Source organism: Haliotis rufescens, unplaced genomic scaffold (assembly GCF_023055435.1).
Source record: "Haliotis rufescens isolate VD_foot unplaced genomic scaffold, xgHalRufe1.0.p SCAF_10, whole genome shotgun sequence".
In the NCBI taxonomy this organism is placed as follows: domain Eukaryota; kingdom Metazoa; phylum Mollusca; class Gastropoda; order Lepetellida; family Haliotidae; genus Haliotis; species Haliotis rufescens.
In genome coordinates, this window is record NW_025963780.1 from 34,061,492 (window position 1) to 34,080,540 (window position 19,049).

General features: G+C 39.3%; 1 protein-coding gene across 5 annotated transcripts in view; it reads right to left on the minus strand.

Annotated features, from left to right (window-relative positions):
- The window catches only part of LOC124130999 (potassium voltage-gated channel subfamily H member 6-like), a 252,621-nt gene that overhangs the window by 146,819 nt on the left and 86,753 nt on the right, over nt 1-19,049 (minus strand). For all 5 annotated transcript variants that reach the window (XM_046494058.2, XM_046494057.2, XM_046494059.2 and 2 more), the window contains exon 2: nt 15,625-15,855. In XM_046494058.2, coding sequence (XP_046350014.2) covers nt 15,625-15,855 — 231 coding nt within the window. The remainder of the gene's footprint in view (nt 1-15,624; nt 15,856-19,049) is intronic.

Consider the following 19,049-nt stretch of genomic DNA (forward strand, 5'->3'; position numbering starts at 1 on the left):
TCACGAAAATGTTGTGTTTTTTTTTGTTTGTTTGTTGTTTAACGCCGCACTCAGCAATATTCCAGCTATATATGATAGCGGTCCGCATATAATCGAGTCAGGACCAGACAATCCAGTGATTGACATCATGAGCATCGATCCATGCAATTGGGTTACGATGACATGCATCAACCAAGTCAGCGAGCCTCAGTCCACCCGATCATATTAATCGCCTCTTACAACAAGCATAGTGGCTTTTAACGGTAAGCATGGGTTGCTGATTACCTATTCTACCCAGGATCTTGACAGGTCCATACTGACACAGATTCCTGTTGGCATAAGACTCCTCTTAGCCAGGACTTTCCATCAGCTGCCAACAAAAACACACAGTGCTTCCACTTCCAGTAATCAACCAATCTTTTCTTGGATTAAAATACAAAATCGTTACAGTATTGAGAAGAAACAAAGAAATTTAATCAGCTTGAACTTGGAACTTCCCTACCTCTCTGCTCATGCAAACCCTGTTCTATGCATAGCCAACGATCATTTCCTCAAGGGCAAAAACTGACCACGATCACTCAATACAGGGACTTCGACATTGTTCGTAAAGCATCACAGACAAAAACTCTATCCCTCAATCTGTATGCATAGGAGAAGACTGTCAATGATACCATGAATGTTCAATTTCAATAGAGACTAAATTGGTAAAATCAACATATATCTCAACATGAATGAGATTAGAAGGAAAGCGCATTGGTTTGGTCAAAATGTGACGAGAAGCAGGTCTAATTTGTTTTGGGTGAGAACACCGAGGTGTGGGATAAAATGACTTCGGATTTGTCAGAGAAAGTCAATTTAAGCAGAATCAAGCTGACTTGTTTTAGAATAAAAAGTACATCAGGCCGTTTTTTGCAGAGAAAAGTCCATCATGGCGGAAGGCATTGATTCCAAATGGATGGCTTTAAACCAGAACCACCATGCTTGGTCTGATTTCGTGACTACTTGGTTGATACTGTCCCCACACAAAAGATGACTTTTATTTTATTTTAAGGGGATTGGTGCTAATTATGTATTGGTTCTAACTCTTGGCAGGGGAAGAAGGAGAAACGCCTTGTGGAGATACGTGTAAATCAATGTACGTTACTCAACGCCATGCTCATTTACAAGGACCTGGTGTCTACGAGGAAAGCAATGAAGTCATCTCGCCTAAAATGAGCAAATGACAGAGTAAGGGGCATGTTTAAAGATTTTCCACTAATTGTACTGGGGCCTGTTTATCCAGCTCATACCTGCAACGGTAACAGATAGTATGAGAGTTGTTATATATATTCTGGCTATCCATGTATTTTTGAAAATATCGATATATGACATTGACCTCATTTTGATAAATGTCTAAGATGCTGGTACAAGTACACTAGTACTGGATGTTCATCCAGATCGTTGCAGGGACTTGGTCATGTCACATGACGCATGTCACATGACGCAAAGAAGCGGAGACCACAGTTGATAAGGTAGTCAAATGACTATTGACATAAAGAAGATAGAAAATTGGTTTCTGTACTTTAATAAGAGTATCATTGTAAGCAAAAACAAATGTGTTTTGACAGAAAATATTTAAACACCACCATTTTTAACAAGAATACAGCAGTATCACTATTTCCCGCCATCGGACACATTAGAATTTTGTTAGTTCATATTGAGTGAATATAAACTATGAAAAAAAGAGTCCTTTAAAGCCTAAAGAAGAGATAGGCACTATCTTTACGCTTTATGTCATCAGAAAATGATAAAATGTGCAATTGCTACACACGAAAGGCCCCTTCTCTTAGATAAGCTAATTTCTGTAGTTTCTGAGAAGACTTGTCCCCATTGCTGACAATATGCACCAAGCAAAATAACATGGCTCAAGGGTCGTGACTCTGTGAAAAAAATAATTTACATCACTAATTTTCAAACTCATTATAGATCATGAACAGTAACATCGGTGTTTAAATTTCATTTCTCTGACTTAAATAGCTTTGGAGAACATTTGTCCCCTTTTAGAAGCGGATGGACAAACTCCATTCCTATGTCCCCAACCCCACTTCCTGGCATGCCATGTGGATGAACTAACTACATGTATACCAAACATCAGCTTGAATATTTGTTATTCAATTTATTTATGCAACATCTTTCAAAGTGTTTCACTTTATGGAATACCTGTACATTAGTACTCGAAAAATATTTGCCCTATATTTTACTCATATGGAAACAAAAATGTTCAGTAGAATAGAATATTGGATCATTTCAAATGACAGAAGAAACCAATTACAAATATATATACCATATTCGAAATAATATGCGCCCAGGGCGTTCTCAAAGTTAGAAATAGGGGTCTCTTCTTAGAATATTATTTTGGTGAAAAACAACAGAGTTGAAAGATCGTACATTTCGTGGTTTATGCTGACAGCCTGAAATGTTGATATTTTTCCAGAATTTAATTTCCTATAATTAAGAATGCATATAACATACGTATTATACACGAATAAATGAGTCCTGTGTACATTGATCAATTGGAAGGGAGGCCAAGTGGGATTGTTCACAAGCCAATATATTAGCAAATATCGCCGTGGGCGTTTATTAGAGCGGGGCGTTTATTACGTCGAATACGGTACACTGTTAACGCAGAGAATAACCAGTCTCGATTTTTACAACAAAACAGATTCCATTGGGAGAAACAGGCAAAACAGTGGTGAAAAGTAGAGGCGAGGAAAGCAGTACATCAGCCATAATGAAAACCACAATGACAAAGTTCAACAGAAATCTTAGAGAAAGCACATCTTCTAAAACAAATATCAAATAGAAAAGCATGTATTCTAGCAATAAGATTGACATAAGACTGTTTCAGAAATATCTTCTGATAACTTAAGAAATCAAGAAACCATGTCCATCACCGATGGCGGCATCGTCTGGTGGGACTTGGTCAACAGACCCAGTCTTACTGCTGGTCTACAGACACGTTCCCTACTGCCATCTGGAAACGTTTCATTTCCAGAAGCTCAACGTGTGATTCCGCCGTCGAGTGACCTTCCGTTAAGATTTGGTGGCCATGTTTACTCTGGGAACAGATCAATTGGTTTGATTGGTACTCCAAACAATGTATTCTCCTCCCAAATTTGATCAGACATGTATAAAGGAGTCCGTGCTTGTATTTTGTCAATTCAAGAAGAATATCAGCAACTTTTTCATCATGTTCCACATTTCTAGTTCAATGATGCAAATATTTGCAGTTTTCCTTTAAAATCTATTAAATACATCAAACTGAGCTGTGAATGTTGCATAAAGATTGAAAAAGGGAGGAAGAATGGGGTAGGTGCCTGTGGAAGTAATGGACGATATTAAATGCATGTTAGTTTTGTTCTTGATTATTGATATTGAATATGAAGAGCATATTTGACCAGGCTTGTCAAATAACATGTGCAGATCTCACCAAATGGCCCAACCAAGGAGACATGATTACAATAACCACATGGAATTTAACAAGATTTATCATTATTCAAGGGAATGATAAATTCCACTATTGAATATAATGATATTCACTGGTGACATAACGTCATAAAATGGAGTGTGTGCTGCAATCTGATTGGTTGAAAAATGTTTATTGGAATTGGACTTTTCACTGCGTATGAATACATTTATCGATAGGTATTAAATATTTTTTGCTCTTCCCAAATTTGAAAAGCGTGACATTTGCTTAGGCGAAGTGGATATAGTATTCATTATATGTTAAGTTTGATCAATACTCCTAGGATTGATTCGATATAGTTAATATTTCTGCACAGCTTGTTGACTGAGTCAGTTCAGCACATGGCATCCTCCATTGCATCATGCCAGCATGACACGATGCCTGGCCTGTCTGGCAACTGGGACAGATCCCGTGCAAAAGGAGGCCAACTGACATTTACTCAAAACCAAAGTATTCACAATGTCCATTACTGTGTTAACATTGTGGCTGTTATTGAGTATTTGATGCATGGAAATCTTAGCATTTGCCCCCCTTTAATTTCATACAACATTTTTTTTATGTCCCTCCCACTCCCTACCCCCCACCCCCCAACTCACCCTTTGTATTAAGATAATATACAGATACTACATTTGCCATACATGATATATGATGACTAGGATCAAAGAGTTTAGATTTATAATAATTAATGTTCAAATTTATGATTTGTTAACAGTAACTAATAGAACTGCCATGGCACACACTCCCCACACCCCCATATACTTGTGATCAATGTTGGTGACCTCTCCTCTATCGCCATGTCACTTTTTCATCAAACATAATTACAAGTGCAAACCTGAAAATACATAATGTTTATCTCCGAAGTTAGAGTATGCATTAGTGAAAATAACAATGTTATTTCTCTCACAGATCATGAGTTCACTCGTCACGCCCGAAGACTCGGGTTCGATTCCCGACATGGGTACGATGAGTAAAGCCCATTTCTGGTGTCCCCCGTTGTGATATTGCTGGAATATTGCTAAAAGGGGCATAAAACCATACTCACTCACTCACTCACTCACTCACTCACTCACTCATAGATCATGATGTGTTATTTGTTCAAGATGTACTATACAGAAATACCGACTAAGGCAACACATAATACTGATCATACAGTTTGGAAACGAATATATTCCAGGTGAAGGAAAAGATTCTTAAAGGGGTACTAGACTCAAAAGGCAGTCCCATTAAATAGATTTCATGTCCCTGAAATGCCACTGCTTGTGTCTGCTAGCTAAACTTGAATAATGTATATCAATTTATAAGTTAATGTTAAATCAAATCACACAGAGGTTAAACTTACAAATCTAGACCTGGGCTGAACAATGGATCACATTTGAGCAGTCTCACAAAAAGCGTTATTTATATATTTATTTATTTATTTAAATATTTATTTATTTATTTTATATCTTTTTTATTTATCACTGGTGATCAAAACAAGTTTCATGTCTAAAAAGATGTTTTAAGATCATAACTTGTCACAAAACAAAACACCTATTTGCCGGAAAATGAAGTAGGGGCCAAAATGATCCCCTGATTGTCTGTCCTCATAGCACAGATTATATAATGATGATCCTGCAACTTGTGGGAGACCTTAAATAAAAAAGAGACCTGCAATTCGAAAGAAAAAAAAATATGACTCTTGCTCAAAAGTTGTTTGATCAGAGCTTCAACATTCAAGGCCTCAGTAAAACTTTCCAAAGGTTTTATGGTAGACATGTAGAGAACAGTTCCAAATTTCAAACATCAGCGACAAGATTTTACTTTTAACAAACTTTCCTGTGTTGTTTCAAGTGACCTATTGCCTTGCCCTTGCATGTGTTTGTAATGGGTGCCAGTGGTGGGGCAGGGTACGATAACCTTTTTGCGAACACCTGGTATCATTACAATTTGATAGTGATTCATAAACACATGTTCACAAAATAGTTGGAATCATACAATCAACATGGCTTTTAGCAAGGAATCTTATCATGAATTTAATTTTGAAGTTTGCCATTCAGGCACCAGAAGCTTATGTTAACTGCATCTATACAATTGTAACTGTATCATTAGTACTCTAATACAAGGAATTTCAAACCCTGTGAGCAGGGCACAACCTTACATTTCGGAAACTAATTGAGCAGACATACAGAAATTATGAGGAATATGAAACTACGGTTCAGTGTAAAGGATGTCACACAAACCAGACATCGAGACAGCCACTGTAAATACATCAAATTTGTTGCAAACATTAGACTGACATAAATATGACAAAATTCCACCTACAGATCAACCCTCCAAAGATTCCATCAAATGATTAGATCTAAAACAGTGTCCGAGAGGAGATGACCAATGATACGGCTGCCGGGTCCCATCCCGCAGAGACAAGTCAGCGTGGCCGACTCTTGACTAACTACTGCTGCCTAGATAGTTAAATCTGGCCAAGTAGTGCCTTTCAATTACCCATGGCTGGGAGCTTCTCTGGTCAGTTACAGACTGGCCAGATTCAATTGGAGTGATCTGCGTCTTGTAACAGTGAATGCAATTGGTATTTTACACTTGTCTTCAACTGTTGTCCTGTGGGACAAGGCAAACTCTGTGTTGACAGCTTTTGTTGGCACCTAATCTGTCAAATAAATATATCAGACCTAGTGCCCAGCAACAGATTTCCTAGTGAGGAATAACGGTCTTAAATCCAACCCTCGTCTCTGAGGCTTTCGAAAATACCTGCAAACATTTCTTTTCATGTGTCTTTGCCATGGTGGAATAAATTCAAGATAAAGCAAATTAAGTTTTTCAAACAACTTTTAAATTTTTCATAATAAGCAATGGCAGTGAAATTGCTGATGAAAATTGTGAATATGAAGTTGAAAGAATGCGTGTATGCCCTGCCTGGTACAGCCTCCCCGATCAATTCTATTTATGTCATAACTATTCACTTATCATAGGGGGGCGGTCAGGTAGCTTAGTGGTTAAAGCGGTCGCTAGTCACGCTAAAGTCCTTGGTTCGATTCCCCACATGGGTACAATGTGTGAAGTCCATTTCTGGTGTCCCCGCGGTGATATTGCTGGAATATTGCTGAAAGTGGCGTAAAAACATACTCACTGGCGCACTAATCATAGGACTTGATTCAATTCTCAATATGAAAACCAAAACTTATAGTGTTTCATGTCTACTTATCGTTCTGTGTATGATCTATCAGAAAATCTCAATAAAATCTTTCATTCTTCAATATCGGTAGATATAATAATGCCATTAACATGTAATCAAATATCCCTTATAACCTGATTTTTACATCACAGAAAATCAAAGGAAAAAGTACATAATTTATTTATTATTTGTTTGGCCTGATTATTTCTGATCTATCCATGCAAATCATCAGACATCAATCACTCACAATTACCAGCATCTGTCATGACAGAATAAATTCAGGAACAAGCGAATTAAGTTTTTCAAAAAGAATTTCTACATTTTGTCATAATCAACCATGACAGTAAAATTACTGATGAAAATTGTGGTGATGAGGTTAAAAGATTGTGTGTGCCGTGTCTGGTACAGCAACCGTTTTTACAACAAATTCCTCTAGACCTGCCCATCATTTCGATCAATAAGTCTAGCAAGCACAAAAGTAGCTACCAAAAATACACCACCAGAGAAATTCTGTGCGCGACATCTTCCCGCCATCAGGAGCTGTGTGATGTCATGAAGACCACAAGGAGACGTGGTTTCATTTCTCCAGAAAGGGATACCGACTTTTCAATTTCGCCGCCAATGGGGAGAACTTATGTTAGAGATTGGGAGTCAACAGACACGAAGACGCGAAGCTCTTGAGCTGGAAGTATGTGTCGCATTTTGAAATTAACGAGAAAAATCTAACAGTGTCTATTTCTGATTACATCAAGATGCCAAGGCTGATTCATCAAAATAACAATGGGGTCCATCCACTGATTTATCTGCCGCAAGTCAAATGCAATTGTTCAGTTAAATGACTTCTGTGGAAGGGGCCCTGATAGTTTAATAACTGCTCTGGTGAAATGTTTAAAGGGATGAATTTTTGGTTAGGGTTTGGGTTAGGCTCAAAATTCATTATAAGGGATAGTGCCAGTTTTGCACAATTTTGTGTTAGGGTCAGGCTAACAGTTTATTATTAAGGATAATGCAATTCTTACACAATTGTGGGTAAAGGGTGGTTATTTAAACGATGGTATTCACTGCTCCACTTTCAGCCACAGGTTTGACTTAATCTTCTACATGGGCCTGTAGTATTATAGACGGCTGCGAAAAACAACACTCACTCACTCACTAATTTCAATCCATTATGGATGAGGGAATGAGTTGTATTTTACCCAACTTTTTAGCAATATCATAGCGAGGGACACCAGCAATTGGCTTCACACATTATACCTATGGACTCATGGATGGATGGACTCATTGAAGAATATAATTCACAGATTATGCAAGGTTTACCAAGGGTTTATCTAACATTCAATAGTCAGGATAAATTTCTTCAACTTATACTACTTATACCTTAATAACGCGGTTACAGTTGAAACACACCACCTCAGGATGGGTTGAAAATAGGAAACCAGGAGCGAGGGAAATGCCTGAGGGCTGAAGGCCTGAGTTTATTCCCGAGCTTGCACTTTTAGATTTTCAACCAATCCCCGAGGAGTCATGTTTTAACTAACTAATGAAGCATCTAAATGCATGCAATACCAGAAAGAATAAAATATTGGGATACCTTACAGTGAAACAATAAAGTTGTTGCGGTATAAAACAAATTTGATGTAGCATGCATGCAACTGAAGTCTTGACAAGTAATACTGAACACCTTTTCATCACCTGCCCTGGGACTCAGTGGGAAAACAGTGGGTTACGCTAATAAACATGATACATTGGGTTGCAGGTTCAATTTATATCAGGGTATTTTTATATGAAGAAAATTGTGACTTTTAACTAGTGAAAAATATACATTAGAAGCACATCAAGAGAATGTTTATATAATTCAACTGTAATACCTAGGTCTTACAATTCAAGAGTGGTACATGTCAGAAGGTCATAATGACATAGGCAATACTTCCAATACAATATATAAAGTGGCAGTAAGTTTATTGAGTGAGTGAGTGAGTGAGTGAGTGAGTTGGGTTTAATGCCTCTTTTAACAGCATTCCAGTTATATTGCGGCATGTCAGGTTAATGTGGAAGGAAAGCCCGAAGTGATGCAGGGCTCAGACGTTTACCACTTCGCTGAAATCCATGAGCACAGATATGGAGCTGACAAACCTAGAAACATAATCGGGTCAATCCGGGATTCGAACCCACAATCATAGGTTTCCGGCGTGCCCAAGGGATGCAATTCTGCACAGCGAATCATGGCGCCTTAGACGACTGGGCCATCCATGCCCCCCAGTAAGTTTATAAATTGCAAACAGTATTCTCTTTTGATGGCAAACTGATTTTCTCGATCACATCATTGAGGGCAAAATTACATTTTCTGACAACCACATTTTTATGCCTAAGCGATGTTACCTAATAATGCCTATAATACAGCATCTGTAACATTTCAGGTATCCATGACAACTGTCACCATGCATCGTGAGAGTCAGTGACCTAGATGATACAACTGCCAGTTATAACTGTTTCCTATATGTTCTGTAACTGCCTCTAGTGCTGTGGTGCGGATCAAGAATTAATGGGGCTGTGATGTCATGAATTAATCATGCTGCTCTTCACAGGGACAAGACGTGTTAACAGACAAATTAGGTTTACCTACTTGCCAAGTTCACTTGACCTAAGGCGCTGCACCCAGCATGCTGGATGTTTCACAGGCCAAGCCCTGATCAAATCCACAAAAATAAATATTTCCTTTCCAGAGCTGTTTCTTAATGGTAAAAAAATAGACATTCTGCGACCTTGTAATAGTGTGCTATAAATATCGCTAAAGACGGACAACAAGTAACTCTTCTGACAATATTTCGATCCAGAGTGGGTGCAGGTTCTTCCCAGAATTCCACTCTACCGAGAATTCTGCTCTACCAAGAATTCCACTCTATCGAAGATTCTGCTCTACCAAGAATTCCACTCTACCAAGGATTCCGCTCTTCCCAGAAGTCCTCTCTACACATGATGCCATTCTACCTCAGAATTTCACTCTATCCAGCATTTGACTATCCAAGATTCAACTCTACCCAGATTTCTGCGCTACACAGGGTTCCTCTCTCCTCAGAATTCTGCTCTTTGAGGATTCCACTTTACCTTTGGCCCAATGGAAACAGTGACAAGTTGCAAAATCATCATGAGCATCTGTCCTACAGCCATCTTTCACCCATGGTCATCATGCTATAACTGTCGTAATGCCAACCCTCTATCATAGACCTACAGTAGTCATAGCATTTACATTACTTTGTGGAACAAGGCCCATGCGCTATGACATATATCCCATGAGAATCTGTCCTACAGCCATCTTTCACCCATGGTCATCATGCTATAACTGTCGTAACGCCAACCCTCTAACATAGACTTACAGTAGTCATAGCATTTACATTACTTTGTGGAACAAGGCCCATGCGCTATGACATATATCCCATGAGTTTCTGTCATGCAACAAGCGTCTCGCTTTCAATTACTTGAAGCAAGTCAAGGATAAGCAACTGATGTGCTGCTGAAAGGGAGGTCAACACACTACACATGCTGGTGTGTAAACATACTTCAAGTCATTGATTAATGAGAAATTCTGACGCAATAGAGCTCATGACCTGCACCTGACCTGTGCATCTTTTCTGCATTCATATACACATGTACATATATAATGATACATGTGAATAAAATAAATGTATATACGAAACGGCAAAATATCTTGACATTGACAGAATATTGTACTTATTTCAGGTATAAAGGCGTTTTGACATTCACATGCATTCTTTACCAGTGTAACAACACAAGTTTAGCATCCTCAATCATGGCCTGTTTTCATCTGAAGATGTGCAGTTAGCTCAGAAGCATTTCCAATCAGAAATAAAACATACATATATGGATTATAGTGAGTGAGACCTTTAACAAAAGTAAGTGCCCTTTTTAAGTACTTCTTTAAAGGATGCAGGTACTCTTATCCAGGAACCTTCTCGGGTGAAGAAAGTGATCCCGTATGAACTCTTTAGATAGGAAGGCAGGTGTCCCTGTAATGAAGTCCTTCAACAGAGATGGTGCTCCTTCCATGAAGTCCTTTTAATAGATGTAGGTGCCCTTTTTATGAAGTCTAGCAGAGGCAGGTATCCCTATAATGAAGTCCTTTTACAGGGGCAGGTGCCCTTTCAATGTAGTCCTTTTAATAGAGGTAGATGCCCCTACAATGAAGTCCTTTAACAGAGGCAGGTGCCCTTTTAATAAAGTATTCTAGCAGAGGCAGGTATACCTATAATGAAGTCCTTTTACAGAGGCAGATGCCCTTTTAATGAAGTAATTTAACAGAAGCAGGTGCCCTTACAATGAAGTCCTTTAACAGAGGTAGGTGCCCTTTTAATAAAGTATTCTAGCAGAGGCAGGTATACCTATAATGAAGTCCTTTTACAGAGGCAGGTATTGCCTTCATGAAATCATCTATCAGAGGCAGGTTTCCCTCTAATGTAGTCCTTACAGAGGCAATCATTACTTTAATGAAGTCATTTAAAAGAGGTAGGTTTTCCATTATTGAAGTCACTTAACACACACAGCGACACCTTTACGCACATCTAAAACATAAAAAATGCCACATCTCCACTGAACCATTGCTACACTGCAACTACTGACTTCGTATCTTGTAAGAAAACAAAATGTTCACCTTCTTAGATTCTATCCCAACTTTAAACAGCTTGTTGGCATAAAGTTCAACAGTCATGACATTTAGAGATGTTCCAAAGAAATTCAACGAGTCACAAGAAGAGAACCCCAAACAGGTTGATGTATCCAAAGATTGCACAATGTTCCAATCAATGTGATCCGAAATGACATTTATTAATTCCATGGTCTTCGGCTGCCAAGACCAAATTCTTTGCTGTATCTTTTCAAACACATCAATCAGGAAAAACCTGCTATAAAGTGGGAGCCAATAGTAGATGTGACTTATTTATAACTCCCTAATGCCGGGTTATCATCTTACTGGGACAAGCAGGCGTCAATCAAACTCGGATAATGTCATAAAGCAGAATCTCTTGCACAGTTTTTTCTATTTTCATGTAAACTGAAGCAGTCTCTTCTTTTGATGAGCCCTTTATGACATATTTTCTTGAGCTACAAAATCCAATCCTTATAATAAGACTTCTGAGGAACAAAATGCTAAGGGGACAGCCATTTGATATTCTGGGAGGGGTTGGCAAATTCTTTTGAACAAAATAGTTTGTAAAGGAAAAGAAATGTCACCAAAAATAATTTTGTCTCTAACACAAGTTATCATCACCATTGGATAATGATTAATGACCATATGTTTATGATATAGGAATCGTACCAGGTACCCTGCTTTTGATGGGGATTTCTTATGTTTTTGAAAATGGTTTTTGCCACGTTTATTTATAAGAATTTGATTTCTGAGTGTGCCGTTTTATGTTCTGTTGCTCCTTCTTTAGCAGAAAAGGGAGAAGAAAACGTCTGGCAGTAGCACACACATCCTCCCCTCTATATTAAATGGTCAAAGTCCCTAACCTAATTCTTACAGTAGCTGCTGCACAGTATTTAACTTCAAACATAAACAAAAGATTTTTGTACAAATAGTTGTGTCTTTATCTGCCCAACTTGTCCATTTTGTGTGCTGTCCAATTTGGTACCAGTTTTATGTATGACCCTGACCTAAATTTTGCAAAGAATGATTATGAAAGTTGAAAACAATTAGCTTGGTTTGAATAGATGCATACTTTTATCTAAAAATGTACATTTGCCTAATAATATTAATGTCAAGATGATTTAGGAAATTAATTACTAAAAGGTAACCAAGACAACCTGTAAAGTAACGAAAAAGATTAGTAGTGCCCCAGTGGAGTAAGGTTGTCCCTTAACATGATTCCCTCACTCACCCTGGAGAACTGCTTCACATAGCTACAACAGAGACACAATTCTCTGGTATGACTCTCTTTGACCCATGTGTATCACCTCGCCTTTGACCGACATTTACAACATTTGCAAATATATAACGTCAACGCCAGAGAATAATCAGTCTCGATTATCTGCGGAAACAGATTCCATTGGGCGAAAATAGCGAGAAAATTATATGAGTGGATCACTAAATCAGTCATTCTTCATATTTAGGAACAAGTCCTCTTTATAAGACATCTGCTGAGGGTCAAAAATACAAAATGATCATCATTCTCCTTGGAACCAATGCTACATGTGTACACTATATTTTTCATAATTATTTTTTCATTAACTGGATATGTTTTTTAGAAATAAATCCTTATCTGATAGACAGAAGAAATCTTTGCACATCTTCTTCCAGGATTATCAATCTACATCAAATTTCACCCAAAACCAAAGGCAAGAACACAGTAGGATTGCTCCTTTCTCATTGGATATGATCAAACTATTTATCTTTCCTTTTTAGCCCTCCAGGGAAATACGGACCGTATCAGTTTGATGGATGTATATCCAATACTGATTAAATTCCTTCACAGTGTGAGAATTTCACCAATTTCCAACAAATCTCCTAAAGACATATTATTGAGGAAATTTGTGAATTTTGTAGTTGATAACTCAAAAGAGGTTAATTACTTGAACTACAACTGTTTTTCAGCTGCAAACCCTAGTGCAGTTCAAAATAGAAAATATTGCCATGAGCTAAACTGCATTCTATTCTTTTATGTTCCTCAACCTCAAATTTAATTTTCACTTGTTGAATTCTCAACAGTTATTTAAGCATGGATTTTTTGTAATGTTCTGAATGATGTGTGACAATTTTTGAATAGTCACAAACACCATAATTTGCAAGCTGTCATGCATGATGCCAGAGCATGGAAGCGGCGAGCAAAATGGCTGTCAAGATGGAAATGAGGGCCCATGGGAAATAATGGCTGCGGGTGACACACGTCTCATTCCCTCACAAGAAACCTTGGGAATGATGTTCGTTAAGCATCATGTCAATGAACTCCGACTCCTGTGGGAGGAATTGGCATTTCGATGCTCAGAATAAGGAACTAATATTAAATGGAACTGCCAAAGTAAATCTTACTTTTTATACTTTTCTAAAGATTTATTGCAATGAACCTCGGACATGAAACCTAGGCTAGGTTTATCAACTGACATGAATCTTCATGTGTCATTTCTTCTTCTGTCACAAATATATGAAAGAAGTGAGGGAGTATTGGACCTAATATGGCTTGGAACAGTAGTGGTCTCTTGGCTTCCTGTAGAAGTAGATTGAGTTTAATGATGGCTTGAACAGTATTCCAGTTACTAGGGCTGTAACGATTCACCAATAACTGCGATATCATCGATACTTAGTTACACATGATACTTGAATCATCAGTTTGCGAGAATGTTATATGCTATAAATAGAACAGGAACAAATAGAGTTACCTCCCCTATTTGCAGAAGAAGCATAGCCCCACCTGTAAGCATGGCAGAACACAGGGATGTGGTAGCCGAGGACCACCAACTAACTGTTTCATATAATAACCATCCCTTCATTCAAAACAGTTTTGTTCTTGTGGTTTTCCTTGTTAAAGTTCTTGAGATAAGAATAAATAAATGTATGTAGAAAGAGGTTTTAGAGCTGTATTTCAGTGATTTCATCATTTCTTACTATTTGATGTGGTGCATCGTGATACCAGTAGTATCATCAGTCCGTATCATGATATGAATCATATTGCAAGATACCAGGCGATATTCAGCTCTATCAGTAATATCGAGGCATGTCGATGATGTTCGCAAGTCTTAGTCTTAGGTGTGTACCACTTTGGTGAAACCCTCGAGCATGGTGAAACCCATGAGCATGGATGCGGTCCTGACAAAAACTAAAGAAAGTGAGAGGGTGTGAAGCAATCTTCTAACAATATCACGGCAGGGGACATCAGAAATGGGCTTCACTCATTGTACCCATGTGGGGAATCAAAGCCGGGTCTTCGGCATGACGAGCGAACGCTTTAACCACTAGACTACCCGACCGCCCCGACAAAACTTAAAGCATAAACAGGTCTAATCTGTGATTCAAACTCAGTGCACAGCAAATTGCAGCACCTTAGCCCACTAGGCCAACACCTCTGTGGTGTCTGTGATTGGTGCTGACAGACCAATGATGATAATTGGGTCAAATGACATGAAACGTTGTTTGTTGATGTAAATATGAAGGTGACTACTACATAACAAACAATTCATTTCTCTATGATGCAATGCAGTGGACACTTCTTTCAAAGTTTCCATAAGAGGATTGGTTAAACAACCAGGCTTTCTTTAGTATAACATGTGTGTTCCAAGGCAAAGGGTGTGATGAACAGAGTCTCTGACCTGGTCCAAAATCAGGGAAACCTAAGAGTACTTTGTTTGACATCAATGTTGAAATTTTGCAGTGAAAGTTCAAGATGTAGCTGTCATGTGACCAGGGCCCCGTTCCACAAAGCGACATCACTGCTATGTTGATCATAAGCCTATGATAAAGTATGGGAGTTACGACCAACGTAGCACTACGATCGCTTTCCTGTTTGTGTTAAATGAGAAAATCTGACATCAACGCTGAAATCTGTCAATGGAAGTTCCAGATACACTCTCCATGTGACCTGTTGAGCTAAACGTGTAAGTTTGATGTCAATGCTGAAATCTTGCAATGCAAATTCTAGATGCAGCTGTCATGTGACCTGTTGAGCTAAACACGTAAATCTGACATCAATCCTGAAATCTGTCAATGGAAGTTCCAGATACACTCTCCATGTGACCTGTTGAGCTAAACGTGTAAGTTTGATGTCAATGCTGAAATCTTGCAATGCAAATTCTAGATGCGGCTGTCATGTGACCTGTTGAGCTAAACGTGTAAATCTGACATCAATCCTGAAATCTGTCAATGGAAGTTCCAGATACAGCTGTCATGTGACCTGCTGAGCTAAATGTCTAAATGCGACAAATGGTGAAATCCCAGATGTGACAGTCATGTGACCAGAATGTATGCACTCACCATCTTTCTTGTAGTAGAGTATTTCCACTTGCTTCTCCTCAGATCCTTGTAATGCCTCCCGTATTTGAACTATCGCATAGTGCCCTGTGAGAGGTCCATGAAGAAAGTCACATAAGGACGATTTTTGCATGACCTCAGCACGAGAGTATCCGGAAAGCTCACAGAATCCATCGTTACAGAAGATAATGGGCACGGTTTCTACTTGAGCGTTGGCTATCACAAACTTCCGATCTGAAAACATAACACAAAAAAATTAATATTGCTCTAATTTTCAAATAAAATCAAGAATTAAGGCCGCTCGCCAGCTGAATCAGAAGGTCACATCCAATTATTTTCTCCTCCAAACACATTAATGAGTGTTAAACTTCATGATAATTGATGATCCAGCATGGAAATCTCAACTGAAAAGATCGGGTCAGAACTATCAAATTTTTCCAGTGTTCTTTTGTACTACATTCTGAAACCAAACGATATTAAATAAATCCAACATGTTTATTGGGGAAACTGTTTTAAGTGCATCAAGTCTGTGGTGCCTTGCCTCTGTGGGTTTTAACGCTGCGTTTACGATTATTGTACTTATATAGCAACGTACATGCATATGTATGTGTGTATGTGGCTCCTTGTACTGGTACAGACTAATGGTAGTTTTATAGTGCTAGCCTACTGAGACGCCATGACGCAGATCAACATAGATACCCAACTCAGACACAGAATGGGGTACTGGGGAACTGTCTGGCCCTGGAATCTCCAAGGGAGACCAGCATGGGGTACTGGGGAACTGTACTGCTCTGGAATCCAAGGGGGACCAGCATGGGGTACTGGGGAACTGTCTTGCCCTGGAATCTCCAAGGGGACCAGCATGGGGTACTGGGGAACTGTACTGCTCTGGAATCACCAAGGCAGACCAGTATGGAGTACTGGGGAACTGTACTGCCCTGGAATCTCCAAGGGGACCAGCATGGGGTACTGGGGAACTGTACTGCTCTGGAATCACCAAGGCAGACCAGTATGGAGTACTGGGGAACTGTACTGCTCTGGAATCTCCAAGGGAGACCAGTATGGAGTACTGGGGAACTGTACTGCCCTGGAATCTCCAAGGGAGACCAGTATGGAGTACTGGGGAACTGTACTGCCCTGGAATCTCCAAGGGAGACCAGTATGGAGTACTAGGGAACTGTACTGCCCTGGAATCTCCAAGGGAGACCAGTATGGAGTACTGGGGAACTGTACTGCCCTGGAATCTCCAAGGGAGACCAGTATGGAGTACTGGGGAACTGTACTGCCCTGGAATCTCCAAGGGAGACCAGTATGGAGTACTAGGGAACTGTACTGCCCTGGAATCCCGAAGGCAGACCAGCATGGGGTACTGGGGAACTGTCTTGCTCTGGAATCTCCAAGGGGGACCAGCATAGGGTACTGGGGAACTGTACTGCCCTGGAATCTCCAAGGGAGACCAGTATGGGGTACTGGGGAACTGTCTTACCCTGGAATCACCAAGGGGACCAGCATGGGGTACTGGGGAACTGTCTTACCCTGGAATCTCCAAGGGGACCAGCGTGGGGTACTGGGGAACCATACTGCCCTGGAATCCCCACAGGGAGCAACAGTAACTGTTTGTTGCACCTGGTAGTTGTTTCTTGTTATTTTTCTAAATGGACTGAAAGTGCAGGCGAGGGGTGCAGATGATCCACATCAATGAGTGAAAACAGTTGAAGTATGAGGTGATTTAAGAGTCAGCACAGAAAAGCTTCACCACCTACAATGGGGTCAGCTTACTATCTAGTGTCTGTTGGGACATGGAACCAACAGTTGCAACATCTTCATGGTCCCAGATTTAAGGGCAAGATGGCTGTTGTTCCTCTGGTTATCAGTAGATATTTATTATTTGAAATCCAATCTGTACATTTCCATACGCACCTGAAAATAACCCATCTTACAGTGAGCAAAAGGGTATCTGTTCTCGCTGTTTGGAATGTATTCCAATATTTACACGACAGACCTAAATGCCAAGTCCAACCAGCTTCTTGTACCAGTTCATTCAACAAAAACACCTACAAATGTACATCACCCAGCAAAACAGCTTAAACAGTCGACCAAGATTCTGCTTCAATGCAAACTACATAAAGGACAAAACAGCGTGGCTGAAATGCTGTAATTTATCTTTTTCTTCCACAAGAACACAAGCAATAATTTATAAGTAAATGTGTTTTCTACCATTGGTTCTACTCATTGCAAGATGCAAGTCATGCTTGGATTGCATGCGGCCTCGGCTTATTTCCAGTCCTTCCAAGAAGCTCTTGTCAGTATGTCTTGACTACAGCCCCTAGTCATTATTAACTATACAGGGGGAGGGGAGGTGAAATGGGGTTTAACGTCTCGTCCAAGATTATTGCACTTATATAGTGACGTGTATGCACGTTTGAGTGTGTGGCTGATTGTACTAGTCCGGACAAATGCCAATTATATAGTGCTAGCCCATTGAGATATGCTGCAGTTTAGCATGAAAACCTCTCCTAGACACAGTAAGCTGACTCCGGGCTGACTAGTCCTTGTTTCAGTCACTTAATGCCGAGTGCCAGGCAGGGTAACAACAAGTATCATCTCTTAACATCTTTTCATATGATACATTCAGAGGTGTATCCCAGAGGTGGTCTAACCATGCAAGGAGCATTAGTTGCCCAGTTATCTTGACTGTACTCATTCACTCACACATTGAGTGAAACTCACTCAATCAATGTCTGCTGTCTGTTGTCAGAACTGTATTTTGTAGTATAGTAAAGAACTGACTTCAATATTTTGCTGTGTTAATGGGGGAATAAATGTAAAAAATAGGGTGCAAACAGCGTCAATAAATGTCAACAATAATAATTCATTAACACAAAAATTGTAGAAATCAATACAAATCAGCAACATCATTCTGCACAATAATGAAACCAAAGCCACACCCATTCTATTATGAGCCAATATCAAGAAACAGTGGTCTTTTCCTGGGCATGAAGTTATTTTTTTCTCTGTTAGCCAATCAAATGACATGGAATCGCTTGCAATTGTTTTCTATACGACAAGAACCCATCAATTATATTTGAAAAATTGAGTACAGAAACATTCGGGGTCATGCCCCAATCACATGCTACACCATCACCTTTTAAGAATCATTCGGCCAATCATTGATTTACTCTTCCTGAGGACAACACAATATATCTCAACAGTGGTGGTTGATATACATGATCATTTATTAAATCTAGTTTTGCTGTACATTGTCTGGTACAAAAACATCGACAACAGAATTAGATTTAGCCATTTTCTTCTGACATCGTTAATCATGATTTTCCCCTGTACCTGTTTCAGGCAAACAGAGACTTCCTGAAATTATAATTCTGATCAGTGGGACGATTTTTTTGTTTTCACGCTGAGGGACCAGAAAA